Source organism: Triticum aestivum, chromosome 7B, assembly GCF_018294505.1.
Source record: "Triticum aestivum cultivar Chinese Spring chromosome 7B, IWGSC CS RefSeq v2.1, whole genome shotgun sequence".
Taxonomy (NCBI): Eukaryota; Viridiplantae; Streptophyta; class Magnoliopsida; order Poales; family Poaceae; genus Triticum; species Triticum aestivum.
In genome coordinates this window covers 136,178,958-136,192,172 of record NC_057813.1, presented here as the reverse complement: position 1 = coordinate 136,192,172, position 13,215 = coordinate 136,178,958, and the positions used below count along the sequence as shown (strand labels likewise).

At 41.5% G+C, this 13,215-nt stretch overlaps 1 protein-coding gene and 1 long non-coding RNA gene across 2 annotated transcripts; both read right to left on the bottom strand.

Annotated features, from left to right (window-relative positions):
- Positions 1-2,880: 2,880 nt before the first annotated feature.
- On the bottom strand, positions 2,881-6,987 carry LOC123159219 (uncharacterized). Its single transcript, XR_006479574.1, has 2 exons — positions 3,228-6,987; positions 2,881-3,117 (listed from the first exon to the last, which is right to left on the bottom strand). It is a non-coding gene; the product is annotated as an uncharacterized lncRNA (long non-coding RNA).
- A 172-nt stretch (positions 6,988-7,159) lies between these two features.
- Positions 7,160-10,614, bottom strand: LOC123159218 (protein WHAT'S THIS FACTOR 1 homolog, chloroplastic). Its single transcript, XM_044577048.1, has 2 exons — positions 8,734-10,614; positions 7,160-8,000 (listed from the first exon to the last, which is right to left on the bottom strand). The coding sequence occupies exon 1, from the start codon at positions 10,538-10,540 to the stop codon at positions 9,374-9,376; it is 1,167 nt and encodes a 388-aa protein (XP_044432983.1). The 5' UTR covers positions 10,541-10,614; the 3' UTR covers positions 7,160-8,000; positions 8,734-9,373.
- Between the last annotated feature and the right edge of the window lie 2,601 nt (positions 10,615-13,215).

The window sequence follows — 13,215 nt, the reverse complement described above, 5'->3', positions numbered from 1 at the left end:
CCATATCCAAATCTGTGAGAGAGAGTTGAATGTTGGGGAGACTATCATTTTAAGCACAAGAGCAAGGATTTCATCATCAACACATCATCTATTACCTTTTGGAGAGTAGTGTCTCCTAGATTGGTTAGGTGTCGCTTAGGAGCCTCCGTCAAGATTATGGAGTTGAACCAAGAAGTTTGTAAGGGCAAGGAGATCGCCTACTTCGTGAAGATTTATCCGAGTGAGGCAAGTCCTTTGTGGACGATGGCCATGGTGGAATAGACAACGTTGCTTTTCGTCGACCCTTCGTGGGTGGAGCCCTCTGTGGACTCACGCAACTGTTACCCTTCGTGGGTTGAAGTCACCATCAACGTGGACGTACGATAGCACCACCTATCGGAACCACGCCAAAAATCTCTGTGTCTTCATTGCGTTTGCACACTCCAATCACATCCCTTTACTTTCTTGCAATTAGCATGCTTTACTCTTTCCGTTGCATATACTCTTGTCATGCTTGCTTGAAATGTATTGTGAATGCTAAAACTCCACCTTAACTTGAAGAACTTAAAACTATCACTTTTTACTTGTGAAGGGTCTAATCACCCCCCCCCCCCTCTAGACCCCTCTTCTCGATCCTTTCAGTGAGATCAATAGACTACGAACATGTATCTCTACCAAGAAAAGTCTAACAATATGCACCATCATATCGTACATACTAGCAATGTTATAACACAAGGGAATCGTACAATAAAACATTCAGTCAGCGTTTGAGAAAGTGCAAGCATGACATGGTATTGTACTAGGTAAACAAAATACATCGAGTAATTGTCAAGATGTCAAAAACTAAGTTTTATGCCACAAGAATAATTTCTATATAGGAGCACAAATATAATCATGACATAAAAGCATCCAACTATGTAATCTTGGATAATAAAGATCTACAAATATGAATAAGAACTACACGAAAGGTTCTAATAAAATACCACACAAAACATGTCATGTCACCCAGCTTTGGGAATGTAAGAAAATGGTCTTGAACCGTGATCAACACATAATCTAAATACTAATAATAGGCCTACCACAAGCAATTCATCACAAGCATGATTTTTTTTTTTTGATAAACCATCACAAGCATGACTATGTTCTTATATAAAATACTAATTCATGAAAACAATTATAAGGACGTAAACTGCAATATGATAGATTGTTAAATAACTATCGTAGGCATGACATGATTTTAAAACAACAAATACACATGCAAAAGTGATGAAGTGAATATATAAAATATACCTAAGATATCTTCATGCTAGAGAATAAACTGAACTAAATAAAACATGCAGTATTCCACGATTAGATAAACAAAGCAAAGCTTAGAATAATTCCACATAAATATAAGCATGTCGAGCATTCACCAAATATTGCATGCGTGCATAGAAGAGGACTATACACAATACAACAAATTGTCTAAGTGGGAAACAACATGCAACACTTATTTTAAATAACTACAATCGGAAACAAATAAATCTAATAAGTCACATGTCACACACAAAATTATGTGACCATTAGCATGCACTCCTAGGCATATCACTAACATAATAAAAAAAAGTAGACCAACAAGAAAAGTTTACCGAACTCAAAATGCTATAGGATTTTAGGCATAAACGACTATTTAAATCTACACTAAAACCAGATTGACCAAATAAGTGATCCAGTAAATCAGGTTCCTCTAACCACTTAAAATGTTTCATCTATTGGGATGAAGATCAAATGATGAACAAAAACAATGGAAATATGCCTATAATATTTGGTTCGTGCGATGGATAGCATCGACGCGCCCAGCGACAAAAATAAGAGGAACTGTGATGTCTAGGAGATAACACGAGTGATGTTTAGAAGGTGTGCAATAGGAATTGGATATTGGCTACCAAGTTTGATGGAACGTTGCGATGAACTTGGCAAACAGTGTTGACGGACACATACGGAATTCTGCGCTTGTGGTCAACGGATTGTGTACTTTCTTCTCTGAATGGATTCATGTATGGAGAAGGATCTTCTGGCGCAAGGATTTGGATGAAGGTGCTTGGAGTCACCGGGAATGAGCATTCGTGTCCATGGAGCAGCAGTAGTTCGAGGAGAGTTCTTGGAAGAATTAGGAACAGAGAGGGCAGGGGTTGCTAGGGGATTGGAAGAGGAGGCGGAGGCGCACGTCTAGATATCTTCGGTTTTGGAAACGGTCAAAGATCAAGGGAGTTAGAAGAGGAGGAGGGTTATGGCTGTATGTTTCTTGTTCTTTGTACCTTTATGAACGAAGGTGCACAGGAAGAGGAAGCACAGGGGGCGCTCGCTCGCTGGAAGAGATGGAGAAATAGGCCAAGGAAGGAGTGGAGGAGAAGAAATTAAAGGAGCGAAAATCCAACTCGGTGCCCTGGCTCATCAGCCCCCGAGCTACAGTAAATTTAAAAAAAATACTAAAAAACTCAAAAAAATCATCTCTGTACTGGTTGTCAGTTTGCTATGTATGTATTGGGACCAATGTCAGTTAAGCTATCTTAGTATGGAAATGCATGTGATGCTTTGTTTCTGATCAAAATAGTACTCCCCCCGTTTCAAAATAAGTGTCTCAACTTTGTGCTAAAGTTAGTATGAAATTGTACTAAGGTTAACACACTTATATTGGGACGGAGGAAGTAGCATCTTTTCCAGAAAAAAGTAACATTGACATGTAGTACAATGAAAAAGAGTAGCAATCATAGCAGAAGGTACATTTTGCCAAAAAAAATAGTACTGTAACACTCATATCAAGTAGTACAATGTGCCAAAAAAAAAAACAGTAGCAACATGTCTGAAAGTAGTGAAACATGTCTTGGTTGTCATAGTGAGGGGCCTTTTTTGCTATTAATGGTTTCCTTGCAAGCAGCAAGGTTGAACAGACAGTGCTAAGGTACTACTACCTCTGTTTTAGTGGCATAAAACGTATTGTATTTGTTTACAGAGGGAATACATAAGAGCTTTGGCTGTGAGCTTGGTTCAGAGGTCTTCAGGCTTCCAGCTTTCCTCCTTGCTTGATTGACAGCAACAGGTGTGGACTGCATAGCAATTCCCATCCTTTTTCTGTCATTGGCAGCCATTAGGAGCAACCTACAAATAAACATTCACACATAGCACTGAGTTCATATTTCTAAAATGCATCTTAGTATGGCAATAGGACAAATATGAATTTAGCTACAAATAGAAAGCATGGTCCATACCTTGGCTATGTCTGCTTGAAATGTTTTTTGTACTTGAAATGCATCAAAAGCTTCCTAGTCTCACTAAGTGTGCATTCCATTCATGTGCATTCCTGAGAAGGAGAGCAGGAAAAAAGGGTCGGCTACGTACCTGCAGGAAAAAAGGTGTCGGCGGAGATGAGGGCCACGGCGACAACGACGACGGCAGAGGCGGCCAGGAGGATGCAGGCAGAGATGAAGAGGCAATCAGGAAAGAAAGGCAGCCACAGCGCGATCAGGTGAAATACTCATCATCAAACCACCTGAAATCCTCTCAGAAAACCACCCAGTGGAGAATTGCCCGGTTCTCAGAGACTTTGGGGGTTTCTGTACAATTGAAGAGATAGGGGGGGGGGGGGGGGGGGGGGGGGGTATTACTTTCTATCTCGGAACTGACCGAATACTTGGGCCAGGCCCGAGAGGTATTTGCAATAGAGCGAGCGTGGCCTGATGTTTTGCTGCAGCTGAACACAACCTATCCGAAACAAACTGTTTCCCCTCTAAACCAGAAACCTTATCCGAGACAACCGTCATGTAATAAGCAACCAAAAGACACTCACTACAGTTCCAAAGAAAAACTCGCTGACTGCAGCCCCCAGAACAGTGTTAAACATTCCGTATGTCGATATTCTTTAGGTTGCCAGGAGACGTTACCTGACTGGTTGCTACTCTGAATATTCAGTTTCTACCAAATTTGTTTCAACTGTTACAGAACTTTCAGCTTCAACAAGCAGATGGTAGCCTATCAGTAGAAGATAAAAAGAAACACATGAACATCATCCCCAATAGGGAATACTCTAGCTCTAGTTGGCGATACGAAAAACGAAACCATGGCCGTAACCAGAAAGTTCAAGCAGGACACACCTTTGTGCAGAAACCATATGTATACGTTATGTTAACTGGCAAGTGTTTGGTTAGCTTGTCACCAGGCATGGTTCCCCTACTCTAAACGGAGAGTTACATGGTGATTATCATTAGTATATTACTTGCTATCAAGCCGATTTCATACATAGGAAAACGACGATAAGGCATGAAAGTTACCACCAGACTAGAAGCTCCAGAATGCTGCCATATGCTGATTGGGCATGGGATTTCCAGAAAGATTGGTCCAAAGCAGAACATGCCAATTGAACAAGGTTTCCTTGAGAAGACCAATTCAAAGCAAAACCAGTAAACACGGCACTAGCGCACAATATTCGGTGCAGATTGCAAGAGAAAACCCATAAAACAAAAACAAAAACGCTGCACTGGAATTGGTTGCTGAAGCAATTGACTTTGTCATACCTGATACTGCACTGTTACTGCTAGTATATAAGCATCGGTAGCATCAAAGCTCACAAGGGCACAGCTGCACACCGCTGCTATTCCCATACTCAACGATCACAGATCCACAATCTACCAAACTTACTAGCACCATGGTTGCTGAGTGGTCAGTTGGGCTTTTCGACTGCTTTGGGGATTTCCGCACCTGTATGCAGACCTAGCTTTTGTTCTGTTCTTCTTGCACCCCTTGTACATGGGTTTCATAAGCAGCATGCAAACTTGCAAAGTACTCATCTGTGTTCCATTCCATTTCCAAACATTGCAGGTTGCTTGACTTTCTGGTGCCCCTGTGTTACCTTTGGTCGTCTTGCAGGGATTGTGGACAAAGGCTCCCCATGTAGGTGTTTCGCTTAGAATTCGTGCTTAGGTTGAAGCATAAAAATCATCCATCTTTGTGGCTGAGTCTCCTTGTTTTCAGCATGCTGCATGAATGGGACCCTGTATGTTTGCCTGGCTTGCGTAGGCTGCAACTGGTTGTATTCTTGTACCAAACGCTCGGCGATGCGGTCGCAATACAACTTGACAGCATCGCCCTGCATGGACTGCTGTGTCCACTTCTTCTGTGAGAGTTGCGCGCTATGCCAAGAGTACAAGGAGCTGGAAAACCGTGGCTTCAACATGGCCAAAGGTCGCTGCGTCTTACTGAAAGAATGCATAGTCAAGAAAATTCATGTGTTTCACAAAGGCAAAGTAATGATGACTAAATCATTAAATTTGCAGGATGGGAAGGTAGCAACAAGATGGTGGGATGTGTGCAAGGCATGAAAGCACCTGGGAAGCAAGGGATGTGTTTCTAGAACATGTCCATAAAATGATGCTCTTAGCTCTCCTGTTCTGTTAATTTTCATTTCATGATGTTCTACAATATCCAAAGGGGAAATAAAGGCAGGTCTAGTGACTTGCTCCATTTTTGCAATCAAGTTGTTAAATCTCCTTTTATCAGTCCTTGTGGTTTTGATTCAGTTTTCGTACTTCCATTTATGTCCTAACACAGCAGGCAACATACATTATGTGATCTGTCTAACACAGCAGGCAACATACATTATGTGATCTGTCACTTGACAAGCATTATATGGTTGTAGATTGTACAAAGTTAGTGGCCTGTGAACTAAAATGCAGTGTTCAAACTGTAAAGCTATGAAACTCTTGACTCAATACTGACTGCCGAACTGGCATGAGGAATAAATACTAAGATGGGGCATCCTGTATGCTTAAGATGATTGAAGAAAAAAAATGATAACAAAAAACTACACAACAAGCAAGAAATTTCGAGAAAGGTTGGACATATACAGAAGCTCATAATTGAGATGGCAAAAAAAAAAATCACACGAGAGGTAGTTCAGCCGCATGAAACATGAAACGTTGTCCTAAGAAAGATATAAACCACAGGGCAAAACTGAAGCTATGTACTGAAGTTATGAATCTATGAACTAAAATGTACTGCTCAATTTACTGCTCAATTTGTAAAGCTATGAATCTATAAACCACAGGGCAAAACTTCATATGAATCTATAAACCACAGGGAAAAACTGAAGCTATGTACATTTTAGTACATTTTAGTTCAAGTACCATACTGAAGTTTAGTGGCATATGAACTAAAATGTACTGCTCAATTTGTAAAGCTATGAATCTCTTGACTAGGTACTGAGTGCCGAACTGGATATGAAATATAATACTTGAAGATTGGATATCTTGTATGCTTAAGATGATTGAAGAAAAAATTATGTTAAAAAAGGCTACAGAACAAGCAAGAAAGGTTGAAAAGGTTCTGACATCTGCAGAAGCTCATAGTCGAGATGGCAAAAATTCACAAGAGATAGTTCAGCCACACGAAACATTGTCCTAGGAAAGATAAAACCACAGGGCAAAAAGGTAAAAATCAAACCAGAATATGGACCATATTGTCAATGTCATGCATGCATGATGTAGTCCTTGTACATTGACTTCGCCATAGCCTGTCCTGTAGCCAATCAGTTTGGGACAGATCAGCAAATTCTTTAGCTCAAGACTTGCAAGAGCAAACCCTGGCACACCAACAACCGTACTTCACGGTGTATGACAAATGATCTCCACATAACTGTGCAAATTGGTCAATATCTTAGCTATCTGTAGGTTATATAATTTGTACAGTACAGATAGCAGAGCCAGATAATGCCCCCCAAATAGAAATGGACAAAGCCCAAAGCGAGCACAGAACTGGAGGCGATTAAGAAACTAGAAAACAGCAACCGAAATTTGGGGCTTTTATTAAGGGTACAGTATGAGCTCCTCAAGGAAATCTCGGAAGCAGAAGATCTTATCCAACTCGAATTTACATGGAAAAGCCTCAGAAAGAGGACTGCAGTGACATTTTCCATAGCTTCAATCAGGTGTTGCGCGACTAATGAAACTGAAAACATAGTGAGACTGGATTCCAATCATCGTGGACCAATTCATCGTCAGCCCACGAAGTCCAATCATCATAGCAGCTATTACTTGCCAAGTAATGAATGATGCAAAAGAACAAAAGGGGTCTATGCTACAACCAGAACTGGAAACTCCAAATAGCTGCCAGATGCTAACTGAGCATAAGATTTCCCGAAGGAGCAATCAAACAGAACAAGCCAAGTGAACATGATGTGACTAAAAACGCTAATTTACAGCAAAACCTGTAAACACAACATACAACATTAAAGTGCAAGAAGAAAGCAGAAAGCCCATGAGACAACAAAAATGATGCACTGGAATCTACTATGAGCAGATACTTGTGCAAACAGGCACTGATACCATGTTGTTGCTAGTTTATAAATACCAACGGGATCAAGGTATTCTTGCTCACAAAGGCACAGCTACACACCATCTATTTCCATATTCCACAGATCACAACCACAAGAAATCAGCAGCATGTCAGGGAAGTGGTCGGTTGGGCTTTGTGACTGCTTTGGAGATTGCGGCACCTGTATGGAGAACTATCTTTCATGCTCTTCTCACAAGTCCTTTTGCCTTATACATTGGGGGGTTTAAAAGAGTGCATTTCACTTACATCCTGATGCTTCATTTTTTGTGGCTAATGCTGCAGGTTGCTTGACTTGTTGGTGCCCCTGCATTACATTTGGTCGCATTGCTGAGGTTGTGGACAGAGGCTCAGGATGTATGTGCTTCAATTACAATTTGCGCTTGGGATCAAACATAAAAACATACATCTTGTTGGCTAACTCCCCTTGTTTCCAGCATGCTGCATGCATGGGACCCTGTATGTTTTGCTAGGATCCATAGGCTGCAACTGGTTGTATTCTTGTACCAAACGCTCCTCAATGCGGGACAGTACAACTTCCAAGGATCACCCTGCATGGACTGCTTTGTTCACATGTGCTGTGAGAGTTGCGCATTATGCCAAGAGTACAAGCAGCTGGAAAATCGTGGCTTCAACATGTCCAAAGGTATCTCTCCTTGCTGAAACAAAATATAAAACAAAACATGCATGTTCACAACACAAGCCTTAATGACTAAAAATACTAAACTGTGATCTACATCACTTTTGCAGGATGGGAAGGTAGCAACAAGATAACGGAAGGCATGGCAGCACCAGAAAAACAAGGGATGGATGTGCTTTTAGACCATGAATAAATCCAGAATTTGGTGCTTGTGATGGTTGGCACTTCTCTTCAATAGCTTTCCATTGATCCCCATTTCCCCATGTTCTTCAAACATAAAGGCAGGCTTATATCCTTGCCACATTTGGTTATCAAGTTGTTAAAGCTCCTTTTATGTATCCTTCTGTTTAGGTTTAATTTTCTTACTTTTACTTATACCCCAACATCAGCAGGCAACATATAGCATATAACTTGCTACTCGTTGAGCAAGCTGTTAATTGGTTATACAGGCCCATGGACTGTTACATAGAAATATACCACTCATTTCAAAATGCAATGAGTCATTAGTCCAGTAATCCACCACTCAGTGCCAAACTGGCATAAGCAAATAAGTGCTTACGTAAGGACAAGGCATCATCCCAGTAGAATTTAAATGATTAACTAAAGAATTTTGTGATAAAAATGACTAGACAGGACATGAATGAATTTTTTTAAGATTGCTATCTATAAAACCTCATAACTGAAATGCCAACACACGGAAGATCAACTATAAGAAAACATTTTCCTAAAAAAACTGGGAAAAAGGTGTGTACCTAAAATCATTCTCATCAAAGTTCCATTTCTGGGGATGATCATATTTGCTATACAAAACATATTCCGGCAGAAGGCTACAACTCCAACTGTGCTCAAATATCCACCAAAATCGCAGTGCTCTCTTTTGTAGATAGTCAATTGCACATGCTTGCATGCAGCATTTGCTGCTCATGATTTCTGTTCTCTCTGACAATATAAGACCAGTTTGCATTGGCATTTCACTTGCAAGTTCTGCAGATCTGTCGATCTTTCTCACACACATTGATTGCATCCATATGTTTGGTTTCCTTGATAAGGACCCCTTTTACACCAGAATTCCACCATTTATTCATTTAGGAGAATCCATATGCGATTGCTTTTATCCTGAAGGGGCATGCTATAATCTACAAAAAGATCAAACTGCCTGGCTGGCCGGTATTCCTGCAGTTCTCCGATTACATTTCCTGAGAAGAAAAACTAGCAAGTTGGGAATCAATTCTCTTTGACCAGCAAGCGAGACAACAACCCAAACAATTTCCATTTGCAGATAGATGTGTCATCCCTTCATAGCAATGTCACTCTTGTTGCTGTAGTTTATCACAAGATATCATCATTCGTTCAACAATTAGTCTAGAGGGGCATCAGGCTTACATACACCAATCACCGGTTATCATCACCAAACAACACCTTGTAAAACCTCCGTCTTTCCTCCCTCTTCTCCGCACTATCCAACAGTGCCCCTGCCTCATCTTCGAGCTCCTCTTCTTCCTTCTTCACATCAACTTCACCTTTCCTCCTCTTCTTCTCCAAATTCACAGCACGTCGCCGCTGATTAAATTCGTGCAGACCCTCCTGCATCAGTTCCCCGAGTCTATCCTTTGCTGCCACCACTGGATCCTTCACCCTCAGCTCAGACCCCTCATAACCCTCACGGAGCACCGCAGTGTGAATCTTGTACCGATTCGACACATAGAAGAGGCAAGAATGCCGGAGCAGCATCCTAGCTGTGTCTTCTGGCAACCCAAACTCCCATCTGAAGTGCTCTAGCTTCATAACCGAAATCTTCTTCCACAAGGTGAGCGAAAGAAGCTCGTGAACCACAGCCACCGCACGCTTCTCAGCCTCTGTGCCAGGCACCGCCCCGTCCTCCGAGTAGGGCGAAATGTAGGGTGTGGAGTTGAAGTCCTCCATCTTGTCGTGGGACTTGGCCCAAGAGGACGGCAACGAGCAGGTGAACCGCGGGAGGGAGTTGCTCGCCGAGGCAGCGGCCTCAACAGCAGAGACCGCGCGGGAAGGGACCCATCGGAGCAGCTCCAGCTCTACGGCATTGCGGCGGTGAGGGTACGGGTTGGCGAGGCGGAAGAGGTCGGTGTGGGCGGGGAGGATGCGGAGGAGGTAGTCGTCTGGGAGGCCGAGCGGGCCGCGCAGCGCGGCGAGCTTGGAGACCGGGAGGCGGCGCCCGCGGGCGAGCATGAGCACGCGCGCGAGGCGGTCGGCCATGGCCGGCTCGGACGCGGTGACGGCGGCCTCCTCGGCGTCGACGAGCTCCGCCATCCGCTTGGTGAAGCCGAAGCAGAGCTCACCGCCGCTCCCGGCCGGGCCTTCGCCGGTGAAGAGCTCGAAGCAGGAGGGGTACTTGCGGAGCCAGTTGGCGGCGCGGCCGAGGAGGTCGAGCGTCTTGAAGCGGGACTGGAGGAGGCGGACGGGGGCGGAGCGGGACGGGAAGCGGAGGAGGAGGCGCTTGATCTGGTTGTTCACGATCCAGCGCCGGTTGCGGCGGAGGGCCGCCTCCAGAGCCGGGTCCTTCGGAGACGACCACCGCGCCATGAGCGCCCTTCAGCGGCGGCGGTGGCGGCAGGAAAGGGATAAGAGATTGGGCTTGTTTTGCTCATGGGCTGATAGTCTATTTTATCTGCGCTGGTGCTACTCGGCTATGATGGATTGCGTTCATTTGGTTAACGTGGCTAGACTCAAAAAAATGGAACCTCCTAAGAGCCAGTTCGGCCGGCCCACGAACGCGCTGCGCAGCAAACTCATAAGAGCGAAAAAAACAGCAAAAATAAGTGGCCCTCTCCAAGATTCGAACTCGAGCCATTGCCTTCACTTACGAGTGTGCATTTGTCTCAAAAAAAGAAAACTTACGAGTGTGCATAACCAACTGTAGTGAATGATAAAAGCGCCAACAATATAAGATCATATGCTCGCGCTATTTATTGCATCCGTAATGTATCACTTACTCCCTCTGTCCCGAAATATAAGAGCGCTTTAAACACTATACTAGTGTAAAAAACATTCTTATATTATGGGGCGGAGGGAGTAGTTTTTCTTTGAATTATTTCAAAAAATCATGAATTTGAATAAGTTCATCAATTTCGAAAAAATTCATCATTTTCAAAGAAAATTTCACAAATTTAAAAAGAGTTCAATTGATTTTGAAAAACAAATCGTTGAATTTGAAAAAAATTCATCTAATTTGAAAAAATAATCATTTGATTTGAAAAATGTTCACCGATTTTAAAAAACATCATTTTCTAAAAATCGTCAATTCGAAAAAATCATCGATTTTAAAATAGTTCATCGATTTTGAAAAAAAGTACAAAAAATTTTAAAAAAAGTTCATCAATTTGGAAAAACAATTATTTATTTTGAAAAAATGTCTTCAATTTTTTTTAAAGTTCATCCATTTTGAAAAAATATCATTCAATTTTAAAAATAAAATAAGATAAAAGGATAGAAAACCGAACAAAACCATTTCAAATCAAAAATTAAAATAGGGAAAAGAAAAAAGAAATAGAGAAAGAAAAGACGTAAGAAGAAAAGAATGAATAATATATACCTAAGAACATGAATTGAGGACGGTGGGGTAGTTAGTGCGGCGTACAAATGACCAGGTGTCCGTTGGTTCGGATCACATTGGACGCGCGCATGCAGTTATTTGGGTTTTAACAACAGAAAAGAAAAAAGAAAGCTCATTTGCAAAAACAATAGCAACGGGCGCCAGAAGCGTCAAATAGGGAATGCCCCCAAAAAATGGACAATGTGGCTCCCAGATCCTCCTATTTGGCACCCTCAACACCGGTTACAGGCTATTGCTAAACGGGAACACCTTACAAGTGTGCATAACCAACTGTAGTGAATGATAAAAGCACCAACAATATAAGAACATGTGGCCGCGCTATTTATTGCATATGTAATGTATCACTTACTCCCTCTGTCCCAAAATATAAGAGCGCTTTAAACACTACATTAGTGTAAAAAACGTTCTTATATTATGGGGGGGTAGTTTTTTTTAATTATTTCAAAAAAATCATGAATTTGAATAAGTTCATCGATTTAGAAAAAAATTCATCATTTTCAAAGAAAATTTCACAAATTTAAAAAGAGTTTCATTGATTTTGAAAAACAAATCATTTAATTTGAAAAAAGTTCATCTAATTTGAAAAACAATCATTTGATTTGTAAAATGGCCACCGAGTTTAAAAAACATCATTTCCTAAAAATCATCAATCGGAAAAAAATTATCGATTTTAAAAGAGTTCATCGGTTTTGAAAAAAGTACATCAATTTTCAAAAAAAGTTCATCGATTTGGAAAAACAATTATTTATTTTGAAAAAAGATCTTCATTTTTTTTAAAGTTCATCCATTTTGAAAAAATATCATTCAATTTTAAAAATAAAATAAGATAAAAGGATAAAAAAACCGAACAAAACCATTTCAAATCAAAAAGTAAAACAGGGAAAAGGAAAAAGAAATAGAGAAAGAAAAGACGTAAGAAGAAAAGAATGAAGAATATATACCTAAGCACATGAATTGAGGACGGTGGGGTAGTTAGTGCGGCGTAGAAATGACCAGGAGTCCGCTGGTTCGGATCACATCGGACGTGCACATGCAGTTATTTGGGTTTTAACAACAAAAAAGAAAAACGAAAGCCCGTTTGCAAAAACAATAGCAGCGGGTGCCAGAAGCGTCAAATAGGGAATGACCCCCAAAGAGGGACAACATGGCTCCCAGATCCTCCTATTTGGCACCCTCAACACCGGTTACAGGCTATTGCAAAACAGGCACACCTCCCCCCCCCCCCCCCCCCCCTCTTTCATCCTGGGCTCGGCCCAATCACCTTTTTTAACCTTGAAAAATATGTGCGCGGCATGAGATTCAAACTCCAGACCTCACAGTTTAACCTTCAAAAAGTGTGTGCATGGCGTGAGATTCAAACTCCAGACCTCAGTTTACAACCACCCGCAGTAACCATCTATTGTTCCTACTTACTTCTATGTCAAATATAACGCTCATAAAATAACAACGCCTTCCCCGTCAGGCCTCCCTTTTTCTGCTTTGTTTGGCCAGTTTTTCTTTGGGTTTTTCTTTTGTTTAAATTTTTTACAGCTAATTTTTTTTACTTTTTTCCCATTTCTTCAATTGCCGAATATTATTTTAAATTTGTGAACATTTCTCCACACGAGAGAACATTTTTCTTAAATTTGTGAGCTTTTTAAAAACT

Coding starts and splice junctions, on each gene's coding strand:
- LOC123159218 (XM_044577048.1), bottom strand. CDS start 10,540: ATGGCGCGGTGGTCGTCTCCGAAGGACCCGGCTCTGGAGGCGGCCCTC.